At 37.0% G+C, this 16,298-nt stretch overlaps 1 protein-coding gene and 1 long non-coding RNA gene across 6 annotated transcripts in view; one reads left to right on the forward strand and one right to left on the reverse strand.

Moving 5' to 3' along the window:
• The first annotated feature begins 293 nt into the window (after positions 1–293).
• SLC24A5 (solute carrier family 24 member 5) overlaps positions 294–16,298 on the forward strand; it is a 33,156-nt gene continuing 17,151 nt past the window's right edge. For 2 of the 5 annotated variants that reach the window (XM_035259596.3, XM_002753435.6), the window contains exons 1-3: positions 294–445; positions 3,145–3,294; positions 4,001–4,180. In XM_035259596.3, coding sequence (XP_035115487.3) covers positions 3,174–3,294; positions 4,001–4,180 — 301 coding nt within the window. In that variant the 5' untranslated portion in view covers positions 294–445; positions 3,145–3,173. The remainder of the gene's footprint in view (positions 446–3,144; positions 3,295–4,000; positions 4,181–16,298) is intronic. The other 3 variants (XM_035259594.3, XM_035259592.3, XM_035259595.3) reach the window with 3 other exon arrangements.
• LOC118144839 (uncharacterized) lies at positions 3,288–5,267 on the reverse strand. The gene is made up of 3 exons (XR_004729664.2): positions 5,213–5,267; positions 3,918–3,992; positions 3,288–3,640 (listed from the first exon to the last, which is right to left on the reverse strand). It is a non-coding gene; the product is annotated as an uncharacterized LOC118144839 (long non-coding RNA).

Genomic DNA, 16,298 nt, shown 5'->3' on the forward strand with positions numbered 1-16,298 from the left:
GTGGGTATTCAAAGAGTAGATGATAGAAATCATCTCTTTGTAAAATATTCCAACTAATAAATGAAGAATAAATTAGAGTTAGAATGCCTCCTGTAATGGTTAATACTGAGTGTCAACTTGATTGGATTGAAGGACGCAAAGTATTGACCCTAGGTGTGTCTGTGAGGGCGTTGCCAAGGAGATTAACATTTGAGTCAGTGAGCTGGGAAAGGAAGACCCACCCTTAATCTGGGTGAGCACCATCTAATCAGCTGCCAGCAAATATAAAGCAGGCAGAAAATCGTGAAAAGGCTAAACCGGCTTAGCCTCCCAGACTACATTTTTCTCAAGTGCTGGATGCTTCCTGCTCTCGAACATCAAACTCAAAGTTCTTCAGCTTTGGGATTTGGACTGGCTTCCGTGCTTCTCAGTTTTCAGACGGCCTATTGTGGGACCTTGTGATCATGTGAGTTAATACTACTTAATAAACTCTTCGTGTGTGTGTGTGTGTGTGTGTGTGTGTGTGTGTGTGTGTGTAAATATAGACATATGTCCTATTAGTTCTGTCCCTCTAGAGAACCCTAATATACCACCCTTTTGCAACTCCCAAAGAATTAATGGGAGTTAATTAATTGGAGTAATGAGCATGAGTGGCTGCTCACATTACAAAAGAAAGATGAGCAGACACAGCGTGCCTCCTGTGAACAAACACACCATTACCTCTAGCCTTGCCAGAGGGATAGGATTGAGTCTGATCAAGCCTCTGCAACCAGCTGCCAGTTTACAAAAATATAGAAAACAGAAACTCATTGAACTATGCCACAAGGACACATCGTCAAAATCAAAACTGTAGGAAACTCTACAAATCAAATGCCCTGGACTTTTCCCAAGACAAGTTATAAGGAACAGAAGAGAAAAAAGGGGAGACCTATAGAGTAACAGAAAATTAAAAGATACCTTTTAAGGCAAAACTAAGTTATAGCATCCTAAAGATGCACCCAATTAGATCATAGACTATTAAAAATACACACACGAGAAAGTGATTACAAGTCAGGAGAGTGGTTACTATCACAGAAAGGGAGGAGAGGAGATGGAGGGTCACAAAGGGACTTCTAGGGTGGCTGGCAAATTTCTATTTCTTGACCTGGGATGTTTACAAAGGTGTTCATCTTCTAAAAATAATAGCATAATAATATAATAAACTATTCACTTATTTGGCTTTATCTGTGCTTTATTTTACAATAAAAAAGATCTTTGAGATGCTTTTGCAAAATGAAGATTGTGTGTAAAGCAAATCTAATTCACCTCCTAAATTCTCTTTTCTTGGTAAATCCATATTAAAATGGTAATTTGTTTAGACCAAGCATATGCATGTTCTGCCAATGTGTTTTCAAGTCCATTGCAATGTAATCATCTGCAAATGTTGTTGGAATGCCAGCTATGTGCAAGGCACCTCTGCTGCTCCATCGCAATTGGCTTGTACCTTCAGACACTTGCTCTCTTTCTCGGATTAGTTGACAACATGCATTGGAAGTTTTCACTTTGGGTTTGAGCTTTTTATATTATTGGTATTTTATTTGTTTATAATGTTTTATGAATTGATTGAAGTGCTGTGTGTGTTGAAGAGACTTCCACTCAGCACAAAACTGAATGACTTCTTCCCTTAGTCTTAGCCAGCTGGCACCTAGGCCACTATCCAGTGATCAGGGTGCTGCTTCCTGCAGGTGTAGACAGCTGGGACTCTACTTGTTGAGAATCTGCTCTATACTGGACTGTGCTTTGGTGACTCAACATCCCAGCCTCACAATCACACCGCACATCTGAATATCTAGTTCCTAAAAATGACAGTTTTGGAGAGGTTTATAATGGATAGCAATCCCCAGCAAAACAAAGAAGTGTTTGAGACTTTTTTCCGACCCCAAATCACAAACATCAGGAAGCAACTTACTCCGTTCCACCAGATAAAACTAGTGTCTAAATATAAAACTTAGCAAGCATATCAATTTTTGTGTTTTTTCTGCAAAGCAAACGAACCATGAAAGTTGCAAAACAACAAAAAAATTTTATGAACAAAAATGCTTCTATTTTAATCAACAGTAATAATGAAAGAGAGAGAAAGAAAGAGAGAAATTAAAGAAAGAAAGGAGAGAGAGAAACAAAACAAAGAAAAAGAAAGGAAGGAAGGAACAAAGACATAGGCCACAGACCAGAGGTCATTCTAAAGCAATTTATCTGCGTTCATTTTTGTAATTCTTACCACAGCCCAAATACAGGTGATCCCTGTTTTAGAGATAACGGAACCGTGTAGCAGGAAGGTTAAATAACTTGCCAAAAGTCACCTAACTAGTAAGTAGCAGTGCGAGGACTCAAACCACGTGGTCTGGTTCCACAGCCTGTGCTATTAGGCACAGGTTACTACAGGGCCAACAGTTCTAAATATCTTGGCAATCCCTGTAAGTGTTAGAATAGGGAAGATAGGAGTCTATATTTAAACACTACCTGGTATGTCAAATTTGCATTTTAGGTAGCTCCCTCTGGTAGAAAGCACAGCCTATCAATGATCAAATAGCATCCATTCAGTCTCAATAATTCTTGAAACTGTCAGCTACTCTCCATTCCCATTGCCACTGCCTTGGTTCAAGTCACTATCATTTCTCAGCTAGATCACTGCAATGACCTCCTAACTGGCCTGTCTCCCTTTGGCCCTAACTGAAGATGAAGATGAGAGGCTAAAATGGAAATATGAAAGGGTGCCAAGCTAGTCAAAGGATGTACATATATTAATATGAGCCCCAATAACTTCCAGGAGAAAGGGCTGGAGAGAGAGGGGAAGCAGTTGTAAACCCAAGTTTTTATAAATCTAGAGAAAGAAAGCCAGTATGAAGACATTAAATAAAACCACACATTTTCACACAGTACAAGCTGCCTTAATCTGCCCTCAGAGACTGTAGGCCATGGAAATAGTTATAGACAATGGTTGTCGGATCTCCTCAATCTCCTCTGGCTTTTCTGGAGATTGGGTCTCCTGATCAAAGTAGCTTGGCTGGCTACACTCACCCTTTCTCCTGTGCTGGCCTTGCTGAGATGTGCCCTGGGCAGGATATTGGGCAGGAAGGAGACTCCTCACATGATCCAGCTTAATCCTTCTCCTCTCCCTTCCTGAAGCTGCAGGCTGCAGTAAGAGCACAGCAGAAATGCAGACAAAAGGGGGCCAGACATGGGCAAGAAGCGCTCTGCTGCTCGGCATCCTGTGGGCCATGGCACACCTGCCTCTCCCGGGGGCCTCCCTGCCCCAACGTCTCCCAAGGGACACAGGTAGGTGTACACTGGGGTGAGTTACCTCTGCTGCAGCAGCTGCTGTTACTGCTACCACATACAGATGAAGGGACAAAAAAAAGGAAAATTCTCAATGGGCTCACTTTTACTTATGCTTCTTGCTGTATTTGCTCTGAATTTTAGCATTTAAAAAGATATCAAACACTTGATCCTTCAAATAAGTTCTTAAATATACTCCAAAGTGATTCACAGAGATCATAGCAGGCCAAGTCTCCAGTTTTTATTGTTGCAGAGTTTTTTGTGAAAAAAAAAAATAATCTTTCATCCTAGAAACGCTCTTTGCAACAGTGGATGACTTTTTGCAGGCCTGTGGACAATTTAGGCTCTGAAATGAGAAAATGAAATTGTACAGACATTAGAAATCTTCACGTGTCAGAGATATCATTTCTGCTTGGGGAGCATTCAGAAATGGAGCAGAAAAGGAGGAGTGATTTCGTGATTTCCTCTTTTTAATTCTTCGCCATCATCAACATATTTCATTAAAGCACCTCTTTTCAGTCCCAAAAATAATCTTTAAAAAACTCTACAACTGTGTCATATTCAGAAGTGCTTTATACATTTTCAATGGGTTCTTAAAATTCCACCCAGTTACCCACACTTACAGATTTCTTAAGGAAGCTCTCTGTGGGCTTGGAATGTGTGACTCCACAAACTCTTCAAATATTCACCTCCTTTTCCTTAACAGAAAATAGCACCCAATGTGTTATTTCTCCATCATCAGAGTTTCCCGAAGGGTTTTTCACAAGACAAGAGCGCAGAGATGGAGGCATTATCATCTACTTCCTAATTATCGTTTACATGTTCATGGCCATATCTATTGTCTGTGATGAGTACTTCTTACCCTCCCTGGAAATCATCAGTGAATGTAAGTGGCTGGAAAGCTCCCCTGTAACCTTCCGGAAGAGTGTGTCACACAGATATGACTGTCTTTAAAACAGCTTAGCAGCTGCACTGTACTTCTCAGCTGGTTGCAGAGCACCGACTTCTGTGTTGTGGGGTCCCGTGTTTTAAGGAACTGGTCGAGTGTGGTTTCTCTTGGTTGTTAATGTGAATGAGAGTTTCTTTAAGTTAGAACCCAGCAGTTATTATTTTCCTGCCTATTTCCAGACATCTCTGGTTTGTCTACTGCCTGGATGCTTGTTGTAAGAACTGTTCCAAGATTTCACTTGTATGTACTTTGTGTGCACTTTTAATACAATGAAACTCCTAATATTTGCCATTTTATACTTGAACTTTTTTCATTTTTACTCTAAGCTCACTATAGCTTCATCTATAAAGAGGTAAGTGATGCAATTAAGGATCACCCTCCCCATCTTCCTTTCCCAGCATCCTACCATTAAGGAAATTAATTGATATTTAAGAACCAATAAATAAATAAACAGATGAATAAGTCCTGCATCCTAAGTGACCTCAGGTGTCAGATGACTGTAAATTCAGTTATTAAAAATTAAGAGCTCCGTTATTGGTTTCTGAAGAAAAGATCAGCCAGTCCAAGCCTCTGAGCTCTGTTCCTTCGGCAGTATGTGTAACCCAGAATTCTGAGCATAGACCTCCACTGATGCACTGGGCCCTAAAACCAGGATAGCAGTATGTTTTTTGCCATATAAGCAAAAGTGTGTTTCTAGACTCAGGCTCGTGCTTGGCTGTTTATTTGGTTGGGCATGCTCATATTACAGCAACAAGCAACGTCAAAATTAAGGTTTGGGTTTCCTATTCTGTACACAAGACTGTACAGAAACAGCAGCATCCTCAACCTCCACCCACCCCCAACATATATACACATTTCTTTATAAAGGGAAAGAGCATGAATGTAAACCCTCCCTTTGCCCACCATCCCACCCCCACCCATGCTGAAATGCAAAGAGAATTATTTTCTCCCTTGTTCACTGCAGTATACCAGTATCTGCAGGATCTAAAACAGTAACTGGCAATAGCAGAGGCACTCAACACCTGTTCAATGAAAAAATAGAGAGAGAATAGGTTACCCTAATTTATTACAATTTTACTTGAGTAGATACAAACATATACTTTTTATCTTGACATTACATCTTCCATAGACATTGATATTTCTTTAATAAATATTAAATTATGTTAACAGTTTTACTTATTTTAATGAAATACAAGAAAAATAGAATAGAAAAATAAAATCACCTATATTTCCATGCTGAGATCTACACAGTTACCATTTAGTATATTTCCTTTAAAACTTTTGAATCTTCCTATATATACAGTTTGGGGTCTTTCCTTTTTCTCACATAATATTTTATTGTACACATTTTCCCATATTATTAAACATTCTTTGAAAATATTATTTTTAATGATATGATAGTCCATGATTCTATACATGATTTGAGCTTTTGAAACTGGTTTTTACACGTACACACTCAGTAGAAATTTATCATAAAATTTAAAACTATTAATCTCATTGGACATTTAGTCAGTTTTAAATTTTTTGTGTTAATGTTATGCCCATAATTGTATAAAATCTTTGCACACTTCTCTGATTTCTGATTAAAAGGCAGAGATGTGGATATTTTAAGTCTTATAATATATATTTGCAAAAGGCATTCCACAAAAGTTGTGCCTACTTACACTAACTTAATGTATAGCAGTATTCATTCCAGAAAACAATGAAAAATATGTGAAATATCTTTAATTGCTTTAAACATTATTTTATAATGCTTGAGGGTGAATACTTTATAGGTTTATTGAATTTTGTGGTTTTGCTTTTGTGATTTTTTGCCCATATTCTATCAGGGGTATCTGTCTTTTTCTTACTGATTTTCAAGACTTGAAAAAATATGTAAGGACATTAATCCTTTTTCTAGTATTACTTTATATCATATGCTTTTTCATAGTTTGTTGTTTTTACATTTTGTGTTTATCACATTGAAGTTTGAAGTTTAAATATTTTAAGTAAATTTGTAAATATTTTTCTTTATCATTCTCCTTTTGCTCTTATAACTAGAAAGTCATTTTTATCCATAGGTCGTAAAAATCATTATATTTTCTTCTACATATAGGATTTTTTTATGTTTATTTCTTTCTTTCACTAAGAATCTGTCTTGCTATAGGATGTAATGTTATTTTGTCCAAAAGTTGATCAATTTTCATATACTAAGTTCTTATAAAGATGTAGATCCGTCTCTATGCTCCCAACTGTATTCTAATAACTTTTTTGTTCATTCTTACACCAATACTGCACTTTTAATTAGAAAAAATGTAAAACACTAAAAATTTAAAAATGTTTATTATATAAAACATAGAGATTTAAATGGTAAGGTATTATTTCCATTTTTAATAACTTAACTGAGCAATGACATGACTGAAAAATTAAATCTATGAAGAATTTTATTTATAAAAATTATCTTTGGAGAAGTCAAAAATAAATTCTAACCCTGTAGAAGATACAACTGCATTAAAATTTAGATTATGGCTTCCAAATAATGTTCATTAAGTGACTTAATATGTCTAAATGATTTCCCACATGACCCTTGTGAAATTACTTTGAAACATCATCCGCAAACATGCATTTCTCAAATGAGTCTCTCTGTCCTGAAATATAGTAGCTATTACAGATGTGTGATTGATGAATGTCCATGCCACCACCAAATCTTCAGCTGTTAAAAATTGACCCTCATCTTGAGTGTTGAAAATACTGGCAAAAAAGTGAGATAGAAATAGTGCTAGCTCAATTCATTTTTAAATGCTTATAAATTAATTCTGTCACTTCTCTTTTCAAGGTCTAGCATGGTCTCATCCAAATTATGACATCAGCAATAAAAAACAATTTTCCTGAAATTTTTTTTACATCTGCAGAAACAGGCTTCAAAAGTCTGCAAGTGCTTTGCCTTTCCTTGGTTTTTGATGAGCACTGAGTCATAATAATTCCACCCATTTTGTCAACTAATTGTTATTAGCATAAACCTCAAAATGGCTTAGAAATTTATTCCAAAATGCACTACAGTGTTCTTATTTATCAGTTACTTAAGATACAATTATAGATGAAAGATATATATCTTATAATAATACATATAGTTTATATAATAATATATATAGTTTATATAATATGTAATTATATATAGATATATATGTTTTCACTTAGTCTTCCCAAAACCCTGCAAAGTAGGGACTAATATTTTGGTTTTACTGATGAGGAAGCCAAGGCTGAGAGGGTAGGTAATGTCTCCTGACCACATAGCCACACAGAGAAAGTCCCAATCTCTCTGATGCCAAAACCCAAGTATGATCTCAACATGATATAATTGTACACATCCTTATTTGAGATTGGCTGCCAGAATATGGTTGTTTCCGAACTGTTCTACTGAACCATCTTACAAGAAATTTTTTCTCTTGAAAGCACTGAAAATTTTACCCAAAAAATAACAAATCCCACGGTTACTATGGGAGCAGCATATCACAAAATAAAGAGAATACAATGAATTATTTACAAAAATCGTTTTGCACCTTTGGCAACCTATAGGTGATTGTAAATCAATGCTATAGATACTTATCCATAATAAGCTTTCAGGCCTAAACATTTTGTCCAAGATCATGAGATCATAATATAGTACTGTGGAACTTAATCATCATAGATGAGGACATAATGTCTTGTGGGGAATGTATACTGAGTTCCAACCTAGAATACAAAAGGATTGGCAGGCCCCTGCCCCACCCTTGCCCCATGAGCCCATTACTCACTCCTCAGATCACCACAGTGGCTCATTTGGTCAACAGCGAGGTGAAGATTAGAAGAGGCTCAGGATTGTCATCTCTGTGCAGGGAATAGTTGGAAGTGGTAGAGGGCAGAGTCTCTTGCTGGTGTTCTGAGAGGGCCCTAGCTCAGTCAAACCAGTGGTCTTCCTCTTTCTGATGTACATATATTGGTCTTGGTCTCCTAGAGTTGCCACCACTAAAGGCTTCCAACAAGGATTTTTTTTTTTCCTTCTTCCTCTACTCATGATCATAAAAGTCACACACCCTCTGCTCTACCCTCGAACACTGGAAAAGCTGGAAAAGCACGTATCTCTACTAGGCAACCTCAGACACTTTACCATCATCGTAACTGCATAGAGCCAATAAAAGAAAATGCAATTGCTATGCCCCCTTCCTCCAATCCTATCTTCTTTTTCTTTCTATTCGGGTTCTATAGGAAAAGAAGTGAATGATTCTCTGAACACAAAGGGCTGAAATGAAATTAATCCATATGATAGAGGGGAAAAATATATCACCCGCTAGTAGTCCAGGGCATTTCACTTTTCACCAAGAAAAGACTTGGCTTCTGTGATGGGAAACAGGATGGAGATTCTAGGAAGAGAGTTAAAGTTGTGATCAGAGAGGAACATTATCCAAGCCCAAGTTAGAGCTAAAGGAGCTAGAGGTAATGGGTGAGGAGTAAACCTAAGGAGAGCTTCCTCATCCCAACCAGTGCACTACTCTAGAACATGACCTGGATGGATTCCCTGAGGGGTGTGTATGAGAGAGCAGAAGAGAAACAGACACAGTGAGAGAGGAATCCAAATGACTCTAAGGAAGCGGAGGGAGCCTCTGTCATCTCTGATCATTCTTGTAAGCCTGACTTAGAAACTTGTGTCTAGGATTCCCGTGCTTCGTTTTGGAAGTTAGTTACATCACCTTGTCATGTCTGGTATTGTTGGCTTTTTCCAGTTTTTTTCTATCTCTATATTGATATAGTTGCTGAATGGTCTATGACAAATGCAGACAGTCGGAGGGGGAAGACACAGGCGTCATATGCTCTAATGCCACACTCCTATAGAGAGACAATTGAAAGTGCCCACCCTGGAGCCAGACAGCCTAGGTTCAAATCTCAATTCTGCCGTTTGCTAATACTGAGACCTTGAGCAAACTTCCTAACTGCTCACTGCCTCAGCTATCTCAGCTGCGAAACAAGATGATTAAAACTTGCAGTTCATAGAGCTGTGTGACAAGTGCATGAAGAAACACAAGCGAACTGCTTATGCAAGTACCTAGCACATAGAAAACATTCACTGAATGTTCATTGTCACAAAGAACAGACTACAAAGGTTGGAATCCTTTACTCAGGAGAGATCAAAGTGGAGAAGGGGAATACCAAAGCCTATTTAAGTATATTTGGAGCAAATAACCAAATCTATGGTGCATCTGCTAGAGCTTGAACACCAAATTAAGGTAAATAAAAGCAAGGCCTATTTGACAAGGTAGGAGGTAAGCTTATTAAACCCATTATTTTATTTTATCCAATAAGCCGTGTGAAAACTTTAAACCTTAAATATCGCTGGAATATTCTGCGGTGGCTCACGCCTGTAATCCCAGCATTTTGGGAGGCCAGGGTGGGTCACTTAAGCCCAGGAGTTTGAGACCAGCCTGGCCAACATGGTAAAACCTTGTTTCTACAAAAATTAGCCAGGCATGGTGGCAGGCCCTTGGCCTGTAACCACAGCTCCTCAGAGGCAAAGTCAGGAGAATCACTTGAACCTGGGAGGCAGAGTTTGCAGTGAGCAGAGAACGCACCACTGCACTCCAGCCTGGGTGACAGAGCGAGACTCCATCTCTAAATAAATAAATAAATAAAAGAATATTCTGTTTAAAGTTCCTTTTATTTTTTTTACATTAGCATCCATACCATTTTACTTCATCTTTTATTGTTTAAAAAAAATCACTTTTAAATATAATAATTTAAATATAAGCCAATATATAATATAGATTTAAAATATAATACAAACTATATTCACTTTAAGACAAAATAGGACCAGTTTGTCTCATCTCTCTAAGCAGCTCATTTTTAGAAACACAAAGTTAATATAAAATGAAAACAAAATATCCTTTTGATATGTAATGGGGATCTCAGAGGTATTGAACCACTGTTCCGACCAGGTTTCTTTATACTTTTTCAAGATATAAACTCAGAAAATTCTGAAAACCCCTTAAGACTGGTTACTTGATAGAGTCCAGATTCCACAGTGAGCCAGCTATGAACTTTAAAAAAAAATTAACACTAATATGCCATTCAATTAGCTGTTATAACCCCTCCATCACACTGATACCTTAGAATTATAACACATCTTATGTGAAAATAATCTTAATAAGGTTTGGGGAAAATATACTTAAATAAAATATTTACTTTTTATTTTAAATTTTTTCACTGACTCTGCTTTGGACTAACACTTGCCTGTATTCTACTTTGTGTTTCAGAAATAGGCAATAAGAAAGAAATGCAAGTTTTAATTCCAGGTAGAATTGTTTCTAAATTGAAAAAATTGGTATTCAAATAATTCTGTGAGTATGGCATTTGGATAGCCTACAGTTTCAGGGGATTGTTTGATTTTTAATCCTCATGAAATTTACAGAAGCAAAAGCTTGACTAAAGAACAAAGAATCTAAGAATAGTGCTTCCTCCCCACTTCACAGGCATCCATTCTCCTAAGAGCATTTCATCCTCTTTGTTGTTCTTTTTTCTCTGATCTAAATTGTGGTCCCCTTGGAATGCACCTAAATCTACACCAGGCATATAGATCTAAATAAGTGCTAAGTAGTCAGTGTTTTACCAAGATGCTATTGCAGGAACAAGAAATAATAATAAAACTATGTATTATCTCTTTACTTTGCCCACATGGATAGCTGAAAGAGCAGCTTCTTGGTGTCAGAAAGATCTGGGTTTCCTTCCTACCTCTGCATTTATTCCCTATATGACATTGGGAAAGTTCCATAACTTTCCCAATGTCATATAAGTAATTGTTAAGTTTGGAGGTAAAGTGTCTTGTAAAAAAGTATGCTTCACATGATAGGCTAAGGGCAGGTGGAAATCCACTGTAATATTATAGCTGTTAGATTGCAGATAGGGAGAGGCCTTTTTCAGTGGAACCAGGCCTTTAAAATCATTACAGTTTCGGAATTCATTCTTTCATTGCTCAAAATATGAGGTGGTAAATGTAAGGTAATCAAATTGTCTTATTTATTGTTAAAAACATCCCAGCGCACATGCATGCAGTAATGTATTCCTGACTCTCAGTAATTATTTTTCCCCTCTAGGCATTTATTCCATTCAATATATTTCTAGAAATACATTTACAATTAATTTCAGAACCAGTTTTGAAAATCATAAAAAAGACATTAATTCACCTTTGCACTTCATTTTGGATGCTAAATTGTATGACTCAGCATAACTACTCACCAGAGTTGGGTCTGATAGACTTTGATTGTTTCTAAAGCTCTAATCCATTCACAAAGCACAAAAGTTTGCATATTTTTTAATAATGCCAGAGGACACCAAATTGCATATAGCCTATGGCTATAACTATTTTAAAATGTGTATTGTGAAAAGGACTAGACACATATTAAAATGATCAGAGTGGTTCAAATATAATAATAAAAGTATTCCTCACTCCATTTTTACCCTCCATCTTCTCAATTTGGTAATGTAGACTCGGTGGGGGGCATAGGTATTATAAAAGAAATTTAATTAAAAATAAGAAATGGTGTAGAGCCTTAAATGATAGAATTCACATTCTATAATTTTGAGCAAAAATTTAAAAAATAGATGAGACCTTAAAGATTGTGTAGTCTGACCCTCCACTTCACAGATGGAAAAATCTGAGGCTTATCTAAATAACTTAAGTCTCATATCAAGTTACTGGCAGGGCTGAATCCAGGTCTCGGTTTTAGTTTAATATTCTTCCCAATATATAATATTTCCAGAAGGCAATTTTCAAAAACCATTATTAACTTTCTAACGTGGCATCACAGAACACACTTAAGAAGTCTGATGAATTTCAATAATCAGCACAGTATCACGAAGTTGTGTTTTATTTATATAAACAACGTGTTGATACCTAAACCTATAAAGAAAATTCAAGTTGAGCATTTCTGCTATATCTTCTAGGATATGTGATTATTCCTTTAGAGTAATAGAGGAAAAAAGGAATAATAGCTATGGGAGACAAAAAATAGAAAAAATTTATCTTTAATAATAAACTATAGAGGAAAGAAATTTTACCCAAAAGGTCAGAAAAGACAAAGCAATCTATTCTAAAGTTCAAAGGTATAAAACATTTTATAAAATATTCTTAGAACGTTAAGATATAATTTGTTAAAATATCTTTAAGTTTTATATATCCTTCTACACAAAATCTTTCCTTTCATAATTTGAGTGCAATGAATAGGAACAAGCTTTATTCTTACTGCCTTATGTGATTGAAACTTTTCTAAAGGACCACCTATTTTCCTACTTGAAACAGCCCAATAAATCACCTTCTCTGTCTCTTGAGACTGAGTTTTCAATGAAGCATTCTTCAGCTAGTGCTAAACGAAGATTGCTCAATGTTCAGCTGCACTGTTTGGACAGTTACTTTAAGATAAGGCATTCTGTTCTTTTTTAATTTCTTCTACATATTATCTAGCCCTGATTTGATTTGGGAAGACAATTCATGATAATATCCAGCAGCACTAAATTTATAAATTCTCTAGAATGTGCTAGAAAACTTCCTAAGTATTCTTGGCTCTCAGTAGCTATTTTTTTGACCAGGAAATGATTGAATGGTGGTGATTATGGTGCCACTGCCACAAAGTGTAAACAAAAAAAGATTCAGTCACTCTCCACGTTACAATTGGCCTAAGTGCTGTTCCTATATTGGGTTTCTGTGGCAAAATAAAAGCAACATTGGGCTTAGAATCAGTAGGCTCAGGGTTTATGCCCTAACTCTCAACATTTAAGACCCTTGCAATCCGATTGATACTATTTTACCTCCTGAGCCTGTTTATCTGTAAAATGGAATATCAACACTCATATCTCAGGATAGTTGATATTAAATTATGCATATGGGAGTGCATTGTATACCATGAATATATTATTTACTTCATTTCTAAAATGAAAAAACTTAATTACAGAGCCATCTGCTTTATCTTTTTGTTCTGTTTTAAATATTATGACCAGTTGTACTCATCAGAATTGTAATAAGAATATAGCATATATGTGTGTCTATATATATATATACACATGCTGAGTGATTAGTGATTATACATATGCATGTATGTGTATCTATACATATATATGTAATCACTCTGATCAGGAAAATAAATGCTAGGAAATATTCTATGGTTTGGATATTTGTCCACTCATGTTGAAACCTCATGTTGAAATCTGATCCCAAATGTTGGAAATGGGGAGTAATGGGAGGTGTTTAGATCATGGAGGTTACCACCTAGGGGGTGAATTCTCCCTCTTTAGTTCCTTTAGAGAGCTGGTTGTTTAAAAGAGCCTGGCACTACCCACCTCTCTGTCTTGCTTCCTCTCTCACCATGTGATCTCTGTTCATACCAGCTCCCCTTCATCTTCCATGAGTGCAAGCCGCCTGAGGCTCTCACCAGATGCCCAATCTTGAACTTTTCCAGACAGAAGAATCACGAGCCAAGTAAACCTTTTTTTCTTTATAAACTACCCAGCCTCAGGTATTCCTTTATACAACACAAAACGGACTAGGATACAATGTAAATTACACAAACCACTTATTTCTCACGTCACTAGTCATTGCAGATAGATGTTCAGCAAGCCACATGACCAAACACAAATAGAATAGAGGGCCTGGCCTAAATAATTCTAACTACCACAAGAGAACTTTTCACATGGTTTTGCAGGTGTCAAAACAGCTCAGATTAGGGCTGTTTGGATCTGTCAGACCAAATTACCCCAAGGGATAAAATTAATGACTGGAGCTGGCATCATCAGCAGACAATATGTGGATGACAGATTTCCAGGTACCTCCCACATCTTTCAAAATTAAAGCCAATGTCCTTACTGGAATCCACAAGGCCTTACATGATCTGCCTATTACCTCTAATCTCATCACCTACTGCTTTCCCCGGACACTCTCCATTCTAGACATGCAGGTCTTCTGTTTCTCCACCACACAGGCTAGCCTCTGCCTCAGAACCTTTGCAGGCATTTATTCTGCATAGAATATTTTTAGCTCAGGTATACGAGTGACTAGCTCCTCACTTCAGAGTCTTTAGTTATTTTCTCAATTAAGTCCTGTCTGGTTATCCAATCTAAAATTTCAGTCCTTCCTCTCTGACATTTTTCTCTTTCTCCCCTCCCTGCCTTTACTCCTTGCAACTTATCTCTAACACCATACCGATTTTCCTTATTTCCCCTTACTAAAAGTAAAGCTCTGTGAGAGCAGGAGTATTTGTCTGTTTTGTCCACTGCCATATACTAGCACATTAAAAAAGCATCTGGCATATAGTAGGTACTCAATAAATGTAACAAATAAATGAACCACCATATGACTTAACTATCACCCCAAACCTAGTGGCTAAAAACAATTACTTCTCACCGTTTGGGGGGTTTACTGAGCTCAGCTAGGTGGTTCTCGCCCAGGGTCTCTCGTGCAGGTATAGTCAGAGGATGGAGCTAGAATCATCTGAGAGCTCACTCCCCCACGTCCGGTGCCTAGGCTGGGCAGTTTCAAAATGTGGGGACTGAAACAGCAGCAATTCCTTAGGCATCTCTATTTCTATAAGGGATTTTCATGAGGTCTCTCCACTATGGAGGTTTCAACAAAGTAGCAGGACTTATATCATAGCTTAGGGGAAATGTCCCAAGTGATTACACCAAGGAAGTTGTATCACCTTTTATGTCCTAACCTCAAAAATATTATGACTCTGCCATAGCTGTGCACTCAAATCAGTCACAAAGGCTCATTCTGGTTCAGGAAGAGGAGACGACTTTTGTGTGTTGTTTATAGGGGACTTAGGGTTCTCGAAAACTATGTGGAGCAGAAAAATATTGTAACCTATTGTAATATACAATGTGCCACACCAAGAAACAAAAAAGGAATCAGTAATTCAAATGCAGTCCCAGCAGACTAGAGAACAAAGTCGACCTGAGTGCAGGCAACAATAAGAAGGAAATACTGACCACCTGTGACAAGGACTCAATCAAGCACACCAGAGTTTGAGGGTCTGGGAAGACTGAAGCCTCAAAATCCAATAGGTATAGTAAACGACATTAAACATCAACAAAGAGTTGCCATCAAGTCTTGAAAACCCAAATTCTAGTTCTGACTTGGATACTAACTTTGTGACCTAGGGTAGGTAATTTAATGTATGGCATGCTACTTCTATTGGCTAGTTTTTAGTTTATCAGTAAAGCCTGGTTGGAGGTTCCTTATGCAAACCTATCTCAGCCTTCCCAAAGCAAAGGCTTTCTCTGTTCCTTCTTATGGTAGGTAAATATTGGCCCTAAAATTGAAAGGGCCGAAAATTTCTTAACACTCTCATCTTGTGAGTCACTTAAGTTTAGGAACTTGCATGCTTGTAAGTCTGGAGGATAGACACAAACTATTTCGTATTTCAGTATTTTCTTACATTCCTAGAGAAAGTTTTTAATAGATCCATGTTTTAAATCAAGAGGCTACACAATATTAAATCTAGTTAAAGTAATTTTCCCTCATTTGTAACTAGACACAGTTGAAACTGCAAATTTTTTAAGAATATCCATGTTTTCTTGTGACTATAAGCCAAATTCAGCTACATTAAAATCATCAAATATTCCCTGTGTGGCAACTGGAAAACCCCAGCCAAAGCCTCCCATATTCTGAGTATTTTACACAAAGTCCCTATACCAGAAAATTTGAATGGACAGTTGACATGACTTAACAGATTTGTGTAAATTTGTGAACAAGCTCAGTCCAACTTCATTATAGATCTAAAAAACTTTTATTATCCTTCTTTCATTTGGGTTACAATTTCCAAATTACTTTAATTTTCAAAGCCATGCTGTTGCTATTCACCTACAAGCCCTTCAGCTAGAAAAGAGGCTTTTCTGGTTCCAAATAACCCTTTGGCACTCCCTTTAGTCTCGGCCTTCTCACCCTATCTATAGAAGTATTAAGTAATGAATTCATAACAAAGCAAAACACTGCAACTACTGATCTGTATATTTTAAAGTTTAAGTAAATATTAGTGGTTTTATGTGAAGCTGTAGCTCT

The sequence above is a fragment of the Callithrix jacchus genome, chromosome 8 (assembly GCF_049354715.1).
Source record: "Callithrix jacchus isolate 240 chromosome 8, calJac240_pri, whole genome shotgun sequence".
Lineage (NCBI taxonomy): Eukaryota > Metazoa > Chordata > Mammalia > Primates > Cebidae > Callithrix > Callithrix jacchus.